Consider the following 17343-nt stretch of genomic DNA (forward strand, 5'->3'; position numbering starts at 1 on the left):
GTGGTGTTTGTAGGGGGTTGGGTTGGGCTGGCGAGGATCTTTCTATTTTAGGGAGGTGTAAAAGAAGCAAACTCTGTAATGTGATGGTCAGTGCTTCTCAAATGATGGTGAATGCAGAGCTGTTCTGTGGTTTGACTTAGCCTCGCTGCACAGAACTGGAGAAGAGGGGCGGTGAGGGGAAGGCACATCTTTGTGAAAAACCATGTGTATTCATAGAGGCCAGGGCTGCAAGACTGAGGAAGTACGTCTCCATAAGGAAAGAAAATCTGTTGGGGCTTCGTATCATTTTGGGTGCATCCTTGCATGACACTATATGGCTGCGTTAGACTGAAGTACCAATCTTCCCCGTTGCATAACAACACCTTGTTTCCTACAGGACGCCACTGCCACCACCACAGCTCAGCCTGGGGTTATAGTAGTCCCCCTCCTCCAGGTTAATCCAGACAGACAGCAAGAAGGCAGCTCCAGCACTCCGCCACCGCCTCTGGTTCCTTTTGGGCAAGGCTCCGTATTCCCTGAGACTGTTTCTCCTGGCTCACCCTTGACTTTTCCGACTCTAGACGATTTCATTCCCCCACATCTCCAGAGGGGTTCCCACCATAACCAAGCACCCTCTGCATCTGGCACATTACCCTCTGTTTACCCGAAACTGCCATTCTTCTCATCACCACCTTCACTTGTCCCTCCAGTCACGGGGGCTTTGCACAGGGGCTTGAAGCCTGAAATCACTGGAGTCATCTCACATACAGTAAGCTTGCCAAGTACCCTCCTCGCCCGTTTCCTAAATTTGTATTCCCAGATTAAAATTACTTTCTCCTTGCAATACTAAACTTGAGGAGTGATGACTCACTCCCTGCCAGCAGCATGACAACTGAAACCTTGTTTACGTCCTGTGCTAGTGCATGCATGTTGCCTGCCTTGTGCAGCTTTGAACTTTCTATTGACTTCTTGCAACAACATTTGACTGTCTCCCTTTGTGCCCATTCTGCTAGGTGATGCACACGTTAAGAGTCTTCACAGGATTTGCTCAGAATAATGAATTCTGTATAAACAGAGTAGCTGCAACTAACTTGATCTCTTCAGGCTCTTTTAATAGCATCCTTAATTGTGTTTGAATAACATTTAAAACAGCAACAGCAGACCAGTTAAAGGTTAGGGCTGGCTTTCTGTTCCACTTGGAGCCACAAGACCGTACGGTCTCTACACAAATCTCTGCTGAAATCAGTGTAAGGTTGCTGCTAGCATCCAGTGACCTACAACCAATAATATCAATATTACTGAGCTAAGAGTCTTCCAAGCATGTAGGTGCTATGGGATAGATTAGGGGGAGAGTGTCTCGTCAGTTTGGAATTGCTTGTCTTTGAAAATTTTGAAGAATTCAATCCGCAACAGTTTTAACTTGGAATTTACTGTGTTCTTCTTGGATTAGGTTTTGTTTCTCTGTAAGCTCATCACCTGTTTTAAAAAGTCCTCAGGGACAAGGAGGAAAAGTAGCTCTCAGTTAAAGTTGCAAAGGAAGCAAAAAGTACCTGACCCTCCGTGTACTGGAAGTCTTACAACCACCATTTTTTTTTATATGGTTGCTCGTAAGGACAAGAAAGAAGTTCAGCAGAAACCCCCTTCTCTCATGATGATGCTTTCTCTGCCCTCTGACTCCATAGGGATCTAGCAAATGGGGGGGGAAACAACCAAGGTTGATAGTTTCAAAAATTCTCATCATTGGCCTTTCTGCTTCTTTTGAAATCAGTGGTTTTTTACTGCAGAGAGCAATGAAAGTTTGGGGGTTTTGTTTGTGTTTTAGTTTTTTTTTTTTAATGGAGCCTATCTGCAGGCTCCAGAAAAATTCAGCAGGCATCCAAATCATAGAGGAGTAGCGGAAATTTTGTTGTACCTGATTTTCATGAAATGAGAGTTTTGAAACATTTTTGGGCATGCTCACTTCAGGCATGCAAGTCACAGAGCTGTTTTTCACAATGATTTAAATGGTCTTTGTTCACCCGCTTTGGTGACTTAGCTGGGGCTGCAGAGCCTATCCTGATCTGACATCCCTCCTCTTTGAGGCGTTCTTTATATTTTAGTTATCAAAGTGAAGCACAAACCCAACTCTCTCATACTTCTCCCTGCCTCTCCCGCTCCTTTTCCCGAATTGCATTGTTTGGAATATTATCACAGCCAGCAAAATGGGCCTGGGTCTCTCTCTTAGGAACATCTATTTCTGAAGACCATTGATTCTTTTCTGTCCTCATGAAATGTCTATGGCCTGATCAGATGCTGCTTGGAGCAAGATCATCTCCACCCTGCAGAACAGGATTGTTCTTCCCTGTGTCCCCTCTAGGTTGGAGAGACTGTAGGTACTTGTTCTGATTAAGGCCACTATGATTTATCTCTGAGCTCTGGTGCCAGGCCTCACTCTGGCCCCTGTTCAGCCCCCTGCCTGATCCTGTAAGTCCTTTCCCCTGACGCTGGTGGGTATGAAGGGCACTGAGTTGCACTTGGCCAGAAAAGCCAGGAGTAGGGATTCTTCTGGAGCAATATTCTGTGCATATTCAGGGTTTTTTTAATAGCAATGAAAATCCCCCTGAATGCTCAGCTCCATTTTACAGATCAGTGGCCTGTAGCGTTTCAGTCTGACAGTGGAGTAGCAGGAGTGCAGAAATCTGGTACGCTGTTCCATGCTCTGTCTAGATGCTCATTCCCCATTACCAGTAATTGTGTGTCCAAATTCCTTAAGAAGCTTTGAAAAATCTCAGCCTAAACTGGTGCACACAGTCTTGGTCATCGTCCCTTCTTTATCTTTTCCCCTTACTACCGACAAAAGCCTGGTATCCCTGGACTGAGATTTTTCAAAGATGAACTAGTTTTTAAAGTCTTCCTGCTGACACAGCCTGTATTTCTACAGAACAACCAGAGCTGTGGTGATACCAGAGGTGGGTTTGAAATAAATAATGGAGCTGGATGCTTTAGGGAGAGCAAGAGCAGCTTGCTGTCTGTGCTCCAGCAGCAAAGCCATGTTGAGTATCTTCCTTGCTAGAGTCCTACTTTTTACCCTCTATCAGTTTGGGTTTTTTTTTTTTTTATTTCATTATTTTAACCAGGTAGGTGTCACACTGTCTCCTGAGTGATGGTGCTAACCTTATTCCTCAGACCTTCCTTACCAAATCAGCTGCAGTAATAATGTTTCACTCCAGAATTGCATGTTTTGCATGTCTGACTTCTTGCTATGAAAGGAATACTTTTAAAACAAATGTTTGTGTGTGTACATATCAGGGGAAGGATGTCTGCATCTTCCCCCCCCCCAACCAGATTTGCTCATTTCTGGCACCGTGTTTGCTCCAGAGAGTCTGGTGGATGAATTTAGTGCCTCCTTTTGGGGTTGGAGTTGTGAAACCCAACACCAAGTAATTATAGTACTGCCTTAGCAAACTAATTGCATTAACAACAAGCAGGGTACGTACAAGGAGCAGGGTAACACTCATGCTTATGCTTTTTTTTACTAAAATTTGCTGTGATTATGCTTCTCATTCAGCTTAAAATGTTTTTTTTTTCCAGATTTTCCCAATGTAGCAGCTTTCTGCATGCTGCTAATGATGTGTTGCTCTCCTTTTCAGGACCCAGGTCCTGTGCTAAATGAAGTGCCCCAGCCTGGCACTGGCACTGACTATCCAACCTCCTTCACTTCAATCAACAAGTCTTCCTCTGCCTATCCCTCTACCACAATTGTCAATCCCACTATTGTCCTCTTGCAGCACAATCGAGGTAAGGAGACTTGCATATAGATACTTGTGGCTCACACTGAGCAACCTGTTGTGCTACAAGGAACTGGAGAATGTGTGTGTCGTGGACAATTAAGTCCAGACTACTAAGAGCTAACAAAGCTGCCTCCAGAAAGTTGTAGTGCCTGGAGCATACAACGGGCAAGTAAGAGGTTAGAGGTGTGGGACAATGCCTACTTTTTCTAATTAAAACCTGTGGATCAGAAGCCACTCTGAAGTTGGGGGAGAGGCTTATAACTGGGCTATGGACATATGAATAAGTTATTGCAGGGTAACAGCTTATCCCTCATCAGGTGTCCTGTCATGGTGGAAAAGCGTGTATGCTTGCATCTATTTGTCAGTAGAAGCAAGGTAGCTTGAGGTAGGTTCTCCCTCACTGGAAAAGGGGATATGTTACTTCTCAGATACTGCAATGTGAAAGCAGCTGTATTTTCAGTTACTGTGGGAGAGATTTGACCTCTGAATTCTCAGCAGAATTTACCCAATAGTAAATAATCCGTTTGCCCATAAGTTTGAACTTGGCAATTTGTTCCTCTAGCCATAACTGGATCAACTCAGACTCATACTGCAGTAGTCCTTGAGCTCTGGGTTTGCACATAAATGAAACAACCTTGTTTGAGGACTCCCATGTTTGCTAATCTAAGCCTTTCTCTGCCTCACAGCAGCTCCACCTGAATGGATAATTGCATCTCTTTACCTCGCATTAGAGGGAAACTTTGCTTCTCCTTTTCAGTTCTCCTGATGGCTGGCATTACCCCAGCCTCCCAGTTCACTGTGCATCCCTAAAGACTGTAGCTTGTAAAGGGCCACACAGATGCAGTCCAATTTGCCTTGGTTTCCAGTGAACTTAGGAAACTCCAGGACAGGCAGATTCCAATCTACAATGCTACGACCTACCTTTTGCAAAGAAAAAAAAAATAGAACATAGAGGCAAGGCCTGCACTCCTTGTATTGTAGTCGTTCTAATGACAGGCGTGCGTTGATGTGGTCCTTTGCAGCCCCTCGTGTATTTTTTTTCAGTGCCTTTTTAAAACAGACTTCAGTCTTTGATCCTGAAGATAGTGTCCTCACTGAAGCCTAGCTGATTATAGGGGTAACAAGTGGGTTATCTCTTCCTTTTTGCCAGCATCTGAAGCAGCTTTGCTTACGTGCTTCTGAATGAGGGTGTCTGGATTCCTCAACTGCTTCAAGAGGAGAAAATATTATTTGAGGCAGCCTTTTTTATCTCAAAGCTTTTTGTTTACTTTCTGAGGTGGGATACTCTTTTGGTTGGTTTTCACATTAAATCTGGAGCATTTCAGTGTGTACCACACAAGGATATTTTCTCTCTAGATTTTAAGAGCACGAGGGACAAATCTGTATATGATGATACACACACACACTGGCTCTGAGACAACTGATGTCAAATTGTGCTGTTTACTAATTACCTTCACAGTTAACAATTTGTCCTGTCCAAATATGTCTTACCTCTGACCATTAGCACTCATGATACTGTTTCCTGATAGATTGAAGAGACTTCTCTCATCACATTTTTGTTGACTGTGATATAGATCATGGCCTGATAAGCAACTTGATCGAGTCCGTGAAGTATCTCATTCTAATGCGTGATTTTCAGTCTTTATTGGTCAAACTTTGTAATTTGCAAGAATCATATTGAACTGGTTTGACAAGGCATCTTAGTCATAAATCTGTACTGACTGACATTGCATGTGTCATACTATGTATTTATTAGTAAAATCCCATATAAGTCATTACAATATTTTTTTTCTGGCATTATTGTCGACTTGACAGACAGATGTCCCAGCCATCACACTAATGCTTTTGGAAGGTTGTCACAACATTTGCTTTCTTCCTTGTCCTGGGGAGTTTTCTTTGTATTCCAAGACATACTGAGGATGAATGTTAATGGTCCAATGATCTGCTCTCTCCATAACTGCTCTCTTTAGAGCAGAAAACTGCTCTAAAACTCTTCAGTACAGTTTACATGGACGTGCTAATTTTCAAGCATCTGACCTCAGTTGTTGTCATTCAGCATAGCCCTTAGTTACTGTTGAAGTGGAAAGTGTTTCTCCATCAGGATGTCAGACTTTTTTTTTCTTTTTTCTCCCCCCCCCCCCCCCCCCCCAAATGCAGAATGGAAATAGTAATTAGATGTGTCATCTTTTCTGCCCTCTTATTAACAGTTCCACTGGGCCTATTTGCTAAAAGAACAAGATCGTTGCTAGGTTTCTGTTTATTCTTCATGTACCTCAAAACCTATTTTTGAGTCCTTGAGACATTCTGTTAATTCTTTTACTTCCATTGTCATTTTCTTTCACTTCCCAGCATATGTTACCTACTCATAGGTATAAATTTTCTTAGTTTTCCATCTTTTTATGTGTTGGGAGTTTCTTGCAGTTCCTTATGCTTCCATTGCTATCTAGGCTTTACCCCAGCATAGCATTAAGATTTCTTTTTGCTAACTTAGTGTTTTTAAATGGTTCTCAGATCTTAGATACCTATTACATTTCTGTGCTGGCTGACATGACTCATATTTGGTTTCATCTTTATGGACCTTATCTATTCAAAACTGGTTTGGTCTCATGGCATATAACAGATTGTTACTAGGTTATGATCCACCTTCCCCTGAATGGTTAATTGTGTTTTGTGCTGAAATCAATTCCTTCATGTCAAGATGAGGTTTAATATAAATTCCTCTTGTGTGCTATGAAATACCCTCTGACTTAGAAATTTCAAGGTCATTTTAATGCTGGCAGTCTGAGATCTCCAGTAGTTTAGTTTGTCTTCCAAATGGATAATGTGGCTTTCTTTCTCCTCAGTGGATTATTGATTGCTTTTTAAGGAGCTGGTTCCCTTATTCTCTGGAGTGACTGTTGTAGGCAGACATCACCTACCGTCCTATTTTAGGCTTTATCTGCTAGTTCATTAATCTGTAAGCACGTAAGACCCTTTGATTCTAAGCTATCAGAGACTTAGAAACAGGTAATGGCATTTCAAGCACGGAAACTGCACTGTATCCTTTTTTTGTCTGCTTGATCTTACTCAGTAAGTTGTGATGAGAGATCTCAGAATTTTTTCTACTGGATTTCAGTAACACCAACTGAATAAGATTTACGGTTATAAACAAGTTCTTCAGATCCTCTTGTTCATTCCTAGCACCAAGGTAAGAATTTCTTCTCTTCATATCTGTTGGTGTCTTGATTAATTTTCTTTTTGACACCTTTATTTTGCACTAAACGTACACTCAAATACTTGTTTCCTCTTCCCCTTTTGTTACTGGTTTCTTAGTTTCCTGGAGTCTTAGTCTCCTCCAGTGCTCCCCCCTCTGGGAACTCTGAAGGCATCTATAATCATTCCTTCACTGTTACCAGCAGTTATATGCCTCTGCTTGACCCTTTCTCTGAGAAGCCTACAAGTTTTTGGCCTTTGCTTACAGTCCCAGAACACAAGATCAAGGGTGAAAGCCTCAGTTAGCTGGTGTGTGCCTGGGGCTGCAAGCTGGCCCCAGTCAGGCAGAAGAGTGAAATAGCAGACACCTCCTGCTCCTTCCACTTCTATCCATCAGCAGCTCTCTTTCCTACTCAGAGACATAAGTGAAAAGGAAACCTTTTTTTTTCGTGAAAAGTCTATTCATCCATGATATTCTCTCCCCTGTGGAAGAAGAGATAGGAAAGAGTTCTCAAGCATCAACTCTTTAAACCACGTGTTTTTGTCAGGAGACCTTAGTCATTTAATGCAATTCTCCTCAGTGAAGGTGATGGCTGAAGCTGAGACCATCCTCACTTGCATCTTTTCTCCTTTCTTGTAATACAGCAGCCTGCTCCTGATGGCCTGCTTAGAAGAGTGAACCCTGCAGCAGGTGGTTCCCATCTACTTTTCAGGTTCAGATTGCTAACCTTTCCTTTTACCCATTGCACGTAGGGGTTTGTTTCATATGTTGGCAGCTATCACATGAGCATAATGCACACTAGCAGCTTGCCATCGGTGGTTGGCAGAGCAGAAGTGCTGGGGTTAAAGAACAAAGTTCATAGGTATTGGTGAGGGAGCTGCACTTAGTGAGGAGAAATATGGGTCTCTCTTGCTGAGATGATCCACTTAGTACAAATATCTAGTGAAGGTGGGTTCTGCTAGCAAACAGCATATACCTGGAGGATTGTTACCTACTGCAGACTTGCTTGGCAAGTGTCCCACGCCACCCCAAAGTACAGTTATTTCCTGGGCAGGCATTGCATGGCATGGTTTATTATGAATATTTAACAGGTGTGATTAATATATTAAAGTTTTGAATCTTTGGATGTTCTTGCTTTATTCCCAGCTGTGACTTGGGCAAGTCATTTGGGCATCCCTTTAGAAAGCAGCTGTGAGCATCAGCTTTAGGGTGGTCAAATACGCTGGAAGATACCACAAACGTCCCAGTCTGAGAACTCAGTAATGAAAGGCCCTAAACCGAGGGGACCATTCTGAGAATCAAAGTCTTAACCAAGCTGTGTCTGTGCGCAAATCACTGAATCTGCGGCTTTGTAGTATGTGATGAGACTCAGCAAGCACCAACGACTCAATCCTTTCCTATATCCCTTCAAAATGCTACAGCATTGTTTCAAAATGTACTTCATGCTAATGGTAACAGTTAGTTGTCAAGTTGTTTGACTCTGTGAGTCTCTACTGTTTTTCAAATTGTCTCCTGTCCAACTTTTTTCACTCTCTGATGTTAAGAAAAAATTAAAAATTAAAAAAAAAAATGCTCTTTGCAAATGTATCGGTCACTGCATCATGAGATTTATATTATTCCACGAGGCTGCTGTGTGGAGAAGGGACTGTGGGCTGTCACTTTGGCAGGGTATTTGAAAACAGATTCTCTCCAGCAGCTGCTGCTGTTCTGTCTACAGCGTATTTCTTGCCTGTCAGAAATGCAGCACCAGAGCACTTGCTGTTTATGTCTCACCCATTTGTTCTGTATTTCTTTTTGTTTTGTTTCTTCCTTTACCACAGAACAGCAAAAAAGGCTTAGTAGCCTGGCAGGTATGATGTGAAAGGTCTGCTACCCCCCAACTGCTGCCTCTGCTGGAGCAAAGCTGCTGCTTTGTTAGCTTGTGAAGTACCTTTAGCAAACACACTTCCCAGGAACTGCAAAGGAATTAGTATAAATGTTTGTCCTGGCTTAGTCCAGGTCACTGAATGTTTGATTTCAATCTTTTCTCCAAATGTTACCTGTGTGGCTACATGTTAATATACCAAAACCCTAAATTTCTCATCTGTTCCTCCTAAGTCATAGGATTTACATACAGTTTGATTGTTCTAGTTGACTTTTGGGGCTGCCTTTTGAGCCTTTAGATTTATTCTCTTGGGGCATATTCTCAAGTTTCTTTACATAGCCATTAGAGTTAGTCTTGCTTGTGGTGAGGAGAGGGGAAGAGAAATAAAAATCAGTATTTACATGACTCCAAGAGCAGAAGTATTTGTGCCAGATGTCAAGAAGTAGATGATAAAATTGTAGTGTGCAAGTATGCATGTGTGCTGCCACCTTACTCTCCCCAAGCAGCTCTCTGCTCTTGCAACGGGTGTGACAGTCTCTCCTTGAAAGAAGAGCAAGTTGTTTTCCTGGTCATCTTTCCCTCCCCACACCCCAAATAGCAGTAGCTCAGTCTGCAGTAGGTGTTATAGGAACAGTGCATATACACCTCTTACTCATATTATTATTCTTTGTTTATGGCCATTGCGGGGTAAATGGAGAGGTGGGAGAGAAGAGAGTCACGGAGAGTGCCTAAGTACTTTAAATACCACAAATAGAAACACAGGGAAGCCAATACTGTATGCTCTTGCTCTGCTGCGTGGGCCCTGGGCTAGCGGAGCGTGTCCCATGAGGACAGCAGCTGCTGACCTGGTCTGACTTCATCCACCAGGTTCCTTCAGCTGTGACACCAGCCTGTCCCTCCTCTCTGCTGCCACCCTGCTGAGGTGACAGGCTGCATAACAGCTTACAGCGGTTTCGCTCAGCTCTTTCCCTTAGTGTAGGTGTTGTCTCATCGAACACCACTCAGCTGCGAGTTTAATGCTTGCCTGCAAGTCCGGACAGAGGTTTCCTGTTGGTTTTCCCTTTTGCAAGGTGTTTCCCTTCATTATCAGGAACTCCTTTGTTTTCTGAACTAGAGATAGCCACAGAGCAGTTTGTTACAGCCCAAATATCTTTATCAATGATCTGGACAAGGAGATCGAGTGCACCCTCAGTAAGATTGCAGATGACACGAAGCTGGGCAGGAGTGTTGATCTGCTCGAGGGTAGGAAGGCTCTGCAGAGGGACCTGGACAGGCTGGATGGATGGGCCCAGGCCAACTGTATGAGGTTCAACAAGGCCAAGTGCCGGGTCCTGCACTTGGGTCACAGCAACCCCATGCAGCGCTACAGGCTTGGGGAAGAGTGGCTGGAAAGCTGCCTGGCGGAAAAGGACCTGGGGGTGCTGGTTGACAGCCGGCTGAACATGAGCCGGCAGTGTGCCCAGGCGGCCAAGAAGGCCAATGGCATCCTGGCCTGTATCAGAAATAGTGTGGCCAGCAGGACCAGGGAAGTGATCGTGCCCCTGTACTCGGCACTGGTGAGGCTGCACAGGCTTGAATACTGTGTTCAGTTTTGGGCCCCTCACTACAAGAAAGACACTGAGGTGCTGGAGCGTGTCCAGAGAAGGGCAACGAGGCTGGTGAGGGGTCTGGAGCACAAGTCTTCTGAGGAGCGGCTGAGGGAACTGGGGTTGTTCAGCCTGGAGAAAAGGAGGCTGAGGGGAGACCTCATCGCTCTCTACAACTCCCTGAAAGGAGGTTGTAGCGAGGTGGGTGTCGGTCTCTTCTCCCAAGTAACAAGCGATAGGACGAGAGGAAATGGCCTCAAGTTGTGCCAGGGGAGGTTTAGAGTGGATATTAGGAAAGAATTCTTGACCGAAAGGGTTGTCAAGCATTGGAACAGGCTGCCCAGGGAAGTGGTTGAGTCACCACCGCTGGAAGTATTTAAAAGACATGTAGAGGTGGTGCTTAGGGACATGGTTTAGTGGTGGACTTGGCAGTGCTAGGTTAACGGTTGGATTCGATGATCTTAAAGGTCTTTTCCAACCTAAACGATTCTATGATTCTAAATGATCCTTGGTCTGGAAGAGTGAAGCCTGTTGTGCAACAGCTGGGTGGTCTGCACCTGCTCTCAGTGTACCAAAACAACCACACAAAGCTGCTGGCTGCCACCTCTCCCTCTGCTTTTTATGTCCTCTTGGTCACAGCAGTAAAACTCTTTTGCTGTGCAACCCCATATATTGCTGCTGCTCTTGCAAAAGGATGGCTCAGGTGCCATGGAGCGTGCTGACTGGTGTAACCTGGTTATTTGGGCGATTAGGCACCAGATTTGGCTCTCTGATTTTTAAATACCTCAAAGCCTGGTATATACCTCCATAAACTCTTTTGAAATCATTGGAGCTGCATGGCAAATAAGTCAGTGTGAAGTTTAGCTGTTATTCTCTAAGTTGTAGGGTACTGTAGGAAATATGTGGTGAAAGATGTCTTCTTTAGTTCCTCCCTCTGCAAAGACACCCGTGCAGCAGGTGTCTGTGTTTGCAGTATCAGCTGAGCAGCCAAACTGGAAGAGGCTAAGGTGGTCCTCTTGGCTGAGTCCTATGGACCTAGGAACCTGGCAGGGTGCACAGGGAGGGCTTGCCCTAATACAACTCGTACTGTCAGACAGGCCTTTCCTGTCTCCAGGGTTGTCAGTCCAGCACCTTCAACCAGTTCTAAGTGCACTCCAAAAAATACTTCTGAAAACTCCTTCAAAATACGTTTAACTGGCTGGTAGATTTCCCCCCTGGCTATGCCATCCTAGATAGCTCCCAGACCTTCATGTTATAATATTAAAGATGTGAATTCATGGTTGGGAGATGGCTGGCACAGGCTAGATGGTGGTTTTTATTTTTGCTAAATCATCAAAATAAAGATTTTGCTTAGATCATGGCTGTGGCACTGGGAAGTCAGATTGTGATACATTTACCCTGTTGTTTACATTTATATTAGGCATTTTGAAGATCATCATCATAGTTTCAGATGGGGTCTACCTGGTAAACAGCCAATGACTTTTCCAGTGCAGGGAGCTAGGGAATCAAAGAGAAATAATATGTATTTACCAGTCCTGTTAAAAAATGACTTTGTGACCTTCTCTGGCATTGAATTCTTTAGCCTGCAGAAAATAATGACTTTTCTAGACCAGAAGCTCAGGACTTGTAACATCAGCAGTGACGATGATATGTAATGGAGGAAAGCTGTGACTTTTCCTAAAGTTTACATCCTCTCCACATCCTCATCCATATCCAAAAACCTGCTTCCTTTTAGTCTTCAAGGTGATGGAAAAATGGTCTAGTTTCTGTTGCTCTTTCCATGCTCTGTTTCTAGAGGCTTGGTAAGGAGTTTAGTAATGGAAACGGACCAAATACTTTCTACAAAATGGAGAGCCCCGTACACCAGGGACACGAAAGGAACAAAAGACAGTGCACACACATTCACAGGGAGGGGAAACAGGATGAAAATGCTAAACGAGGATTTAATAGATGCTTTGCCGCATTTTGAACATTTAAAAACATTATTTCATTTTTCTTAAAGAGGAGGAAGACTTAAAGTTTGATGGTAATTTCAAACCGACCACTCAAACACAAATCCTTCACATGCTGAATTTCGCAGGGCAGAATTGTGTTTGCTCAAGGTACCAACAGACCGATGCTTTGTTATGCACGAGCCTTTCCTCTGCTAAGTGTGCCTTTCAGATTTCTGCACATTTAATGGCTTTGGGCAGTATGGTGATGTGCATGTGAATAAACATCTCTCTCTCTCTCTTTTCAATGCATGTGGTGATGTAAAAAGGATTGGACGTGACGTAGTCTTGATGAGGCAGACTGTAAAATCACAGATGTTTCCTCTCCAGAAAATCCACATAGAAAAAGTCCTCAGCAGAGCCTAAGGGTTGCTGTGCTGCAGCTCTCCAGAACATAGTAGAGCTTCAGAGCTGACTGAGCTCCCTTGGTTTCTTGGCCAGTGGTGGTGGTGGTGGTGCCTGCTGCTACATGTGGGTGTCAGGCAGTGTCAAGGAATTCCAGGCGGAAGCAAGGTGGTCTGGAGCAATTATTAGTTTCCCCCCATCTTTATGCAGACTCATGTGCAAGAGGAATCATACATATGCTAAACAACAGTATAATTTGTTGTTTACAAACTCTGGTTAGAGCACAGAGATTAATTTGGAAGCATCATATACTGACTGTAACAAATGGGATTTTCAGGCAGGTGAGTGCAAGCTGTTAAAAAGTAGTGCCCCGCTACCATGTAGGATGCTCCTTTAGATTGAAATCACCAGCAGAAAAAGATGTCTATCTGTATCACTGATGCTTTTTGATGAAGAATGAGATTGCGGAGTCGCTAATTAGTCAAAAAGACAGAAAAAACCAACCCCCAAACAGTCCTTGAAACCAAAATTTTCCATTGTCTTACATGCATGACAGCTGAGACTGTCATGAGATGTGTGAAGGTGGCTACCTGAGAGATGCTAGCCTGCTTTTGCTGGCATCAAACGTTTTCTTGGTAGATTTCCTTCAGTCCAGATGCTAACCACAGCTAGCAGCGACACAGTCTGTCTCATCAACTACTTGCTAGTATTTTTGCCCTAAAAGAGTGGAATATGGTGATGTGGTGAAGTGCTGGGATGAGATAAGAATCCCCCATTTTCATTTCCAGATTCAGTGCCAGACAGACTAGTTTCTGATAAAGTTGATTCAGCACTCATACAGGACAAGCCGGTTCAGGAGACAGTGCCAAGCGAGAAGAGGGCAATGGAGGAGAAGAGAAGCATTGTCAAGAGCCCGCAGCACATGGCTGATACCTCCATCGATGATATTGGCATTCCACTGAGGGTAAGACAACACAAAATCTGGGCCAAATTCTGCCTACCTTGGGACTCAGGGAATTCACTAAAGCTCCAGAGACTGCAGAGATTTAAGGGAAGATAGAATTCTAGTTCCAACATATTTTATTATGAACACTTCCCTTTGCTAGCAATGACCTGTTTCAGCTGCCTCAGGGGGGGAAAATTAAGTTAATATCTCTCTTCATCATATGTGAGAATACTGTTTTCTGCTCTTCTGTTTCATTCACACCTAGCAGCTAAGGGAAAGTTTTGTCTCGTTTTAGACATCATAAAGGCAGATACCTTTTATATAACACATTTAAGTTCATTCAGTGTTGAGGCGAAATTATCATGGAAAGAATTATTAGCCTATTCTTACAACTAGCGGTGGAGTGACTTGAACACTAAATGTTTCTAACTGTCCATTGAACGCTTAGGAAATCGGTATGTATGACTAAAATAAGCAAGGTGTCTACTTTTAGATGTCAAATCAGATTGATACGCAAAACCTTCCACACAATCCACAGTTCTACACAGGTTACAACGTATCCCTGCAAAGCTTGTACATTATTAGTAACTTGAGTGAAGCCTGTAGCTTCATTACATATGAGATTATTTAGGAGTGAAATCACCCATGTTTCAAAGTATTAATTTCATACAGCCTTGATTTTCAGGTAGTCAGTGATAATAAATGAAATAGGAAGCAGAGCGTAAACCTTTTTCATTGCTGGAAGATTCATAAGAACTTTGAAAGGCTGGTAGAATTTATGGTTGTGATTATTTGGAATGCTGTGTTCAGTTTTGGTCCCTGCTATACAAAAAAGATGTGGACAGGCTGGAGAGGGTCCAGAGAAGGGCCACAAAGATGATCAAAGGACTGGGAAGCCTGCCATATGAGGAAAGGCTGAGAGAACTGGGTTTGTTCAGCCTTGAGAAAAGAAGGCTTAGGGGAGACCTTATCACCATGTTCCAGTATTTAAAGGGTGGCTACAAAGAAGATGGAGACTCCCTTTTTTCAAGGAGTCACATGGAAAAGACAAGGGGTAATGGGTACAAGTTACTCCTGGGGAGATTCCGATTGGACACGAGGAAAATTTTTCACGAGAACAATCTGCCATCGGAATAATCTCCCCAGGGAAGTGGTGGATTCCCCAACATGGGACACTTTTAAGATTCAGCTGGACAGGGTGCTGGGCCATCTTGTCTAGACCGTGCTTTTGCCAAGAAAGGTTGGACCAGGTGATCCTTGACGTCCCTTCCAACCTGCTGTCCTAAGATTCTATGATTTATGTGTATATTTATTTTTCCAATAGAATACAGACAGATCGAAGGACTGGTACAAGACGATGTTCAAACAGATCCACAAGCTAAATAGAGGTACTGTAACACAGATGTTTTTTGTTTACTTTAAAAGACCACTTTGATAACATTTTGTTTCGTTCATGTGAAGAATTGTACTGGATGTTAAATAGAAGCGTTTTATTGCTCTGCACCACTCAACCAATGTATTTGAAATCTCTGAAGTCAAAGATGAGAGGACAATGAAGTCCAAAGAAAGGTCTGAGTTGTTCTGAAAGGTGAACTGCAGTGCCCTCATGAAATCAAGACTACTATTTGAGATCAGAAAGCTGCTAATAATTCCATACTTAAAGAAAATAGATCCCTGAACTCCAGTTTTAGCAGCTAACACCCTCCCCCCCTTTTAAAGGATAGCAGGTTATCACTGAAACTGCTCTGTGCATAAGAGAAAAGTTTTTACACTGTAAAGCTTTAGTACCTGCATAATAAAGCTTGATTTGAAGCTCACTGAAACGAATGGAAAGGTTTCCGTTGATTTTTGGTGAGTTCAGAATCTGAACTCTGCTTTTTCAAAACCTCAAATTTTCTCCTTTCAAAACCTAAAATTGTGGCGAGCACTTGCAAACTTCGTAGTGGTGCACTCTCAGGGAAGCCCCTACTTTGGGGCACTTCTGTGCCTGGCTGCTGATACATTCACGTTTGTTGTTCTGTGTGAGAAATGGCTGCAGTAGCATTTGCAAACTGAACCCTCTGAACAGCCTGACGTGCAGGCAAATGCAATTCAGAACTGCGCTTATATAATAAAACATAGAGCATGCAAAACTGGAGCTGTATTTGCTGCTGCAGGTGCTGTCATGATGAGCTTTATGCATATATAGATGCTGTGTTGTATTGGATGGAACGAGAAGGAGTTGAACTGTTTCCTAATCCCAGTGCTCCTGGGAGCACTCTTGGGATTAGTGAGGTTCTTCAGCTCAGCCAGAGCCCACGCTTCAGAAGAAGGAGAATGAGTTCAGTCCCCTCCGCTTCCAGGATCTCTCGCAGGGCCCAGATATGCAAGGCAGCAATGAACAAAGAGGTGTCTAGGTTGTGTCATGCTAGAACATCAGCATGAGAGGGGCTGTTCTGCAGCTTGTATGGATTCTCGTCTTGCCCTTCTTCCCCTTTAAATCTGTCCTTTCTGTTCTTTTTTGCAAATCATGTTCCTCTCCTTAGACACTCCTGAAGAAAACCCTTATTGCCCTACCTACATATTTCCTGAACTTCCTGAAATCCAGCAAAAAACTGAAGGTACCAGAAGTTTAGTCAGAGTATCTGTTGTCTTGTGCTTTGAGTTAACTGTACTATAGCACCCTAATAGTAACTAGATTCAGGTTCTAGATTTCTGTCACCCATGTGTTACACTGGCTGGAAATTCAGTTATGCCCAGTATACTTTCTTGTGTGGTGCATAAAATAACTAAATCTTTGCTAATCCATTAATCTTTTTTTAAAGTATGATGCCATTTATTCTAGTATTATTAAAGTAGGCAATAAAATCATACGGTGATAGGAAATTGGGGGATGAAGCAGAACCTCCACTTCACTGTGGATAGTCTCAAAATCCACTGCTTTTCTCTGCTGCAGAAGACAATCCTTATTCTCCTACATACCAGTTTCCTGCGTCTACTCCTAGTCCTATCTCTGAAGGTAATAATAAAGGACCATATATATTTTTCTGCACAAATGCTGCCTTATCCATTTATTTTCTTCCTGGAGTTTTTTCTAGTTGCTGAGCATTATGCTGCCTCATAATGATTTGCTGCACTCTAAGCATTGCCTTGACTGTATGATGCCTTTTTGGCTTTGCAGTGCTCTCTCTGGCTTTGTAACTAGTATTTGACTAATGCTACAGACTTGGGGTTTGCTTGGTTTTATGCGCTTATCAGTTGTATTTAGCCATGGGTGTGCAGTGACTATTTAACAAGCCTAGAATGCTGACTTACGTGTAAAGATGTGGTTTAACTGAGATTTCTCCCACCCCCCTTTCGGATCAATACATTTCTTTAATTATTTACTTCTGGTTTGAATATTAACACAGTATTAGGGTCAGACCCAAAATGCCACTGAAGTCTGTTGGTAAAAAGGCTGCTTGCTTCAGTAGGTTTTGGATCAGTCCCTCAATGTAGTCTTTTAAAATAAATATAACTTGGTAACATAGGTTCAGGGCTGGCCTTAGGTGCACTTGGCATATCTAGGCAAGGACAGAGTTACGACAGTCTCGTCAGCACATCTTGGAACTTGAAATAACACTGTCTTATCCTCTTCATGTCCTCAGCAGATTCCTTTAAACTTCATGTACAAACCAGAATCCTTTGCAG

At 43.2% G+C, this 17343-nt stretch overlaps 1 protein-coding gene across 46 annotated transcripts in view; it reads left to right on the forward strand.

Moving 5' to 3' along the window:
- SORBS1 (sorbin and SH3 domain containing 1) overlaps positions 1-17343 on the forward strand; it is a 176084-nt gene that overhangs the window by 114765 nt on the left and 43976 nt on the right. For 26 of the 46 annotated variants that reach the window (XM_076338541.1, XM_076338542.1, XM_076338543.1 and 23 more), the window contains 7 exons: positions 377-748; positions 3609-3756; positions 8763-8792; positions 13517-13692; positions 14999-15062; positions 16200-16274; positions 16610-16672. In XM_076338541.1, coding sequence (XP_076194656.1) covers positions 377-748; positions 3609-3756; positions 8763-8792; positions 13517-13692; positions 14999-15062; positions 16200-16274; positions 16610-16672 — 928 coding nt within the window. The remainder of the gene's footprint in view (positions 1-376; positions 749-3608; positions 3757-8762; positions 8793-13516; positions 13693-14998; positions 15063-16199; positions 16275-16609; positions 16673-17343) is intronic. The other 20 variants (XM_076338546.1, XM_076338560.1, XM_076338567.1 and 17 more) reach the window with 4 other exon arrangements.

The sequence above is a fragment of the Aptenodytes patagonicus genome, chromosome 5, assembly GCF_965638725.1.
Source record: "Aptenodytes patagonicus chromosome 5, bAptPat1.pri.cur, whole genome shotgun sequence".
Lineage (NCBI taxonomy): Eukaryota > Metazoa > Chordata > Aves > Sphenisciformes > Spheniscidae > Aptenodytes > Aptenodytes patagonicus.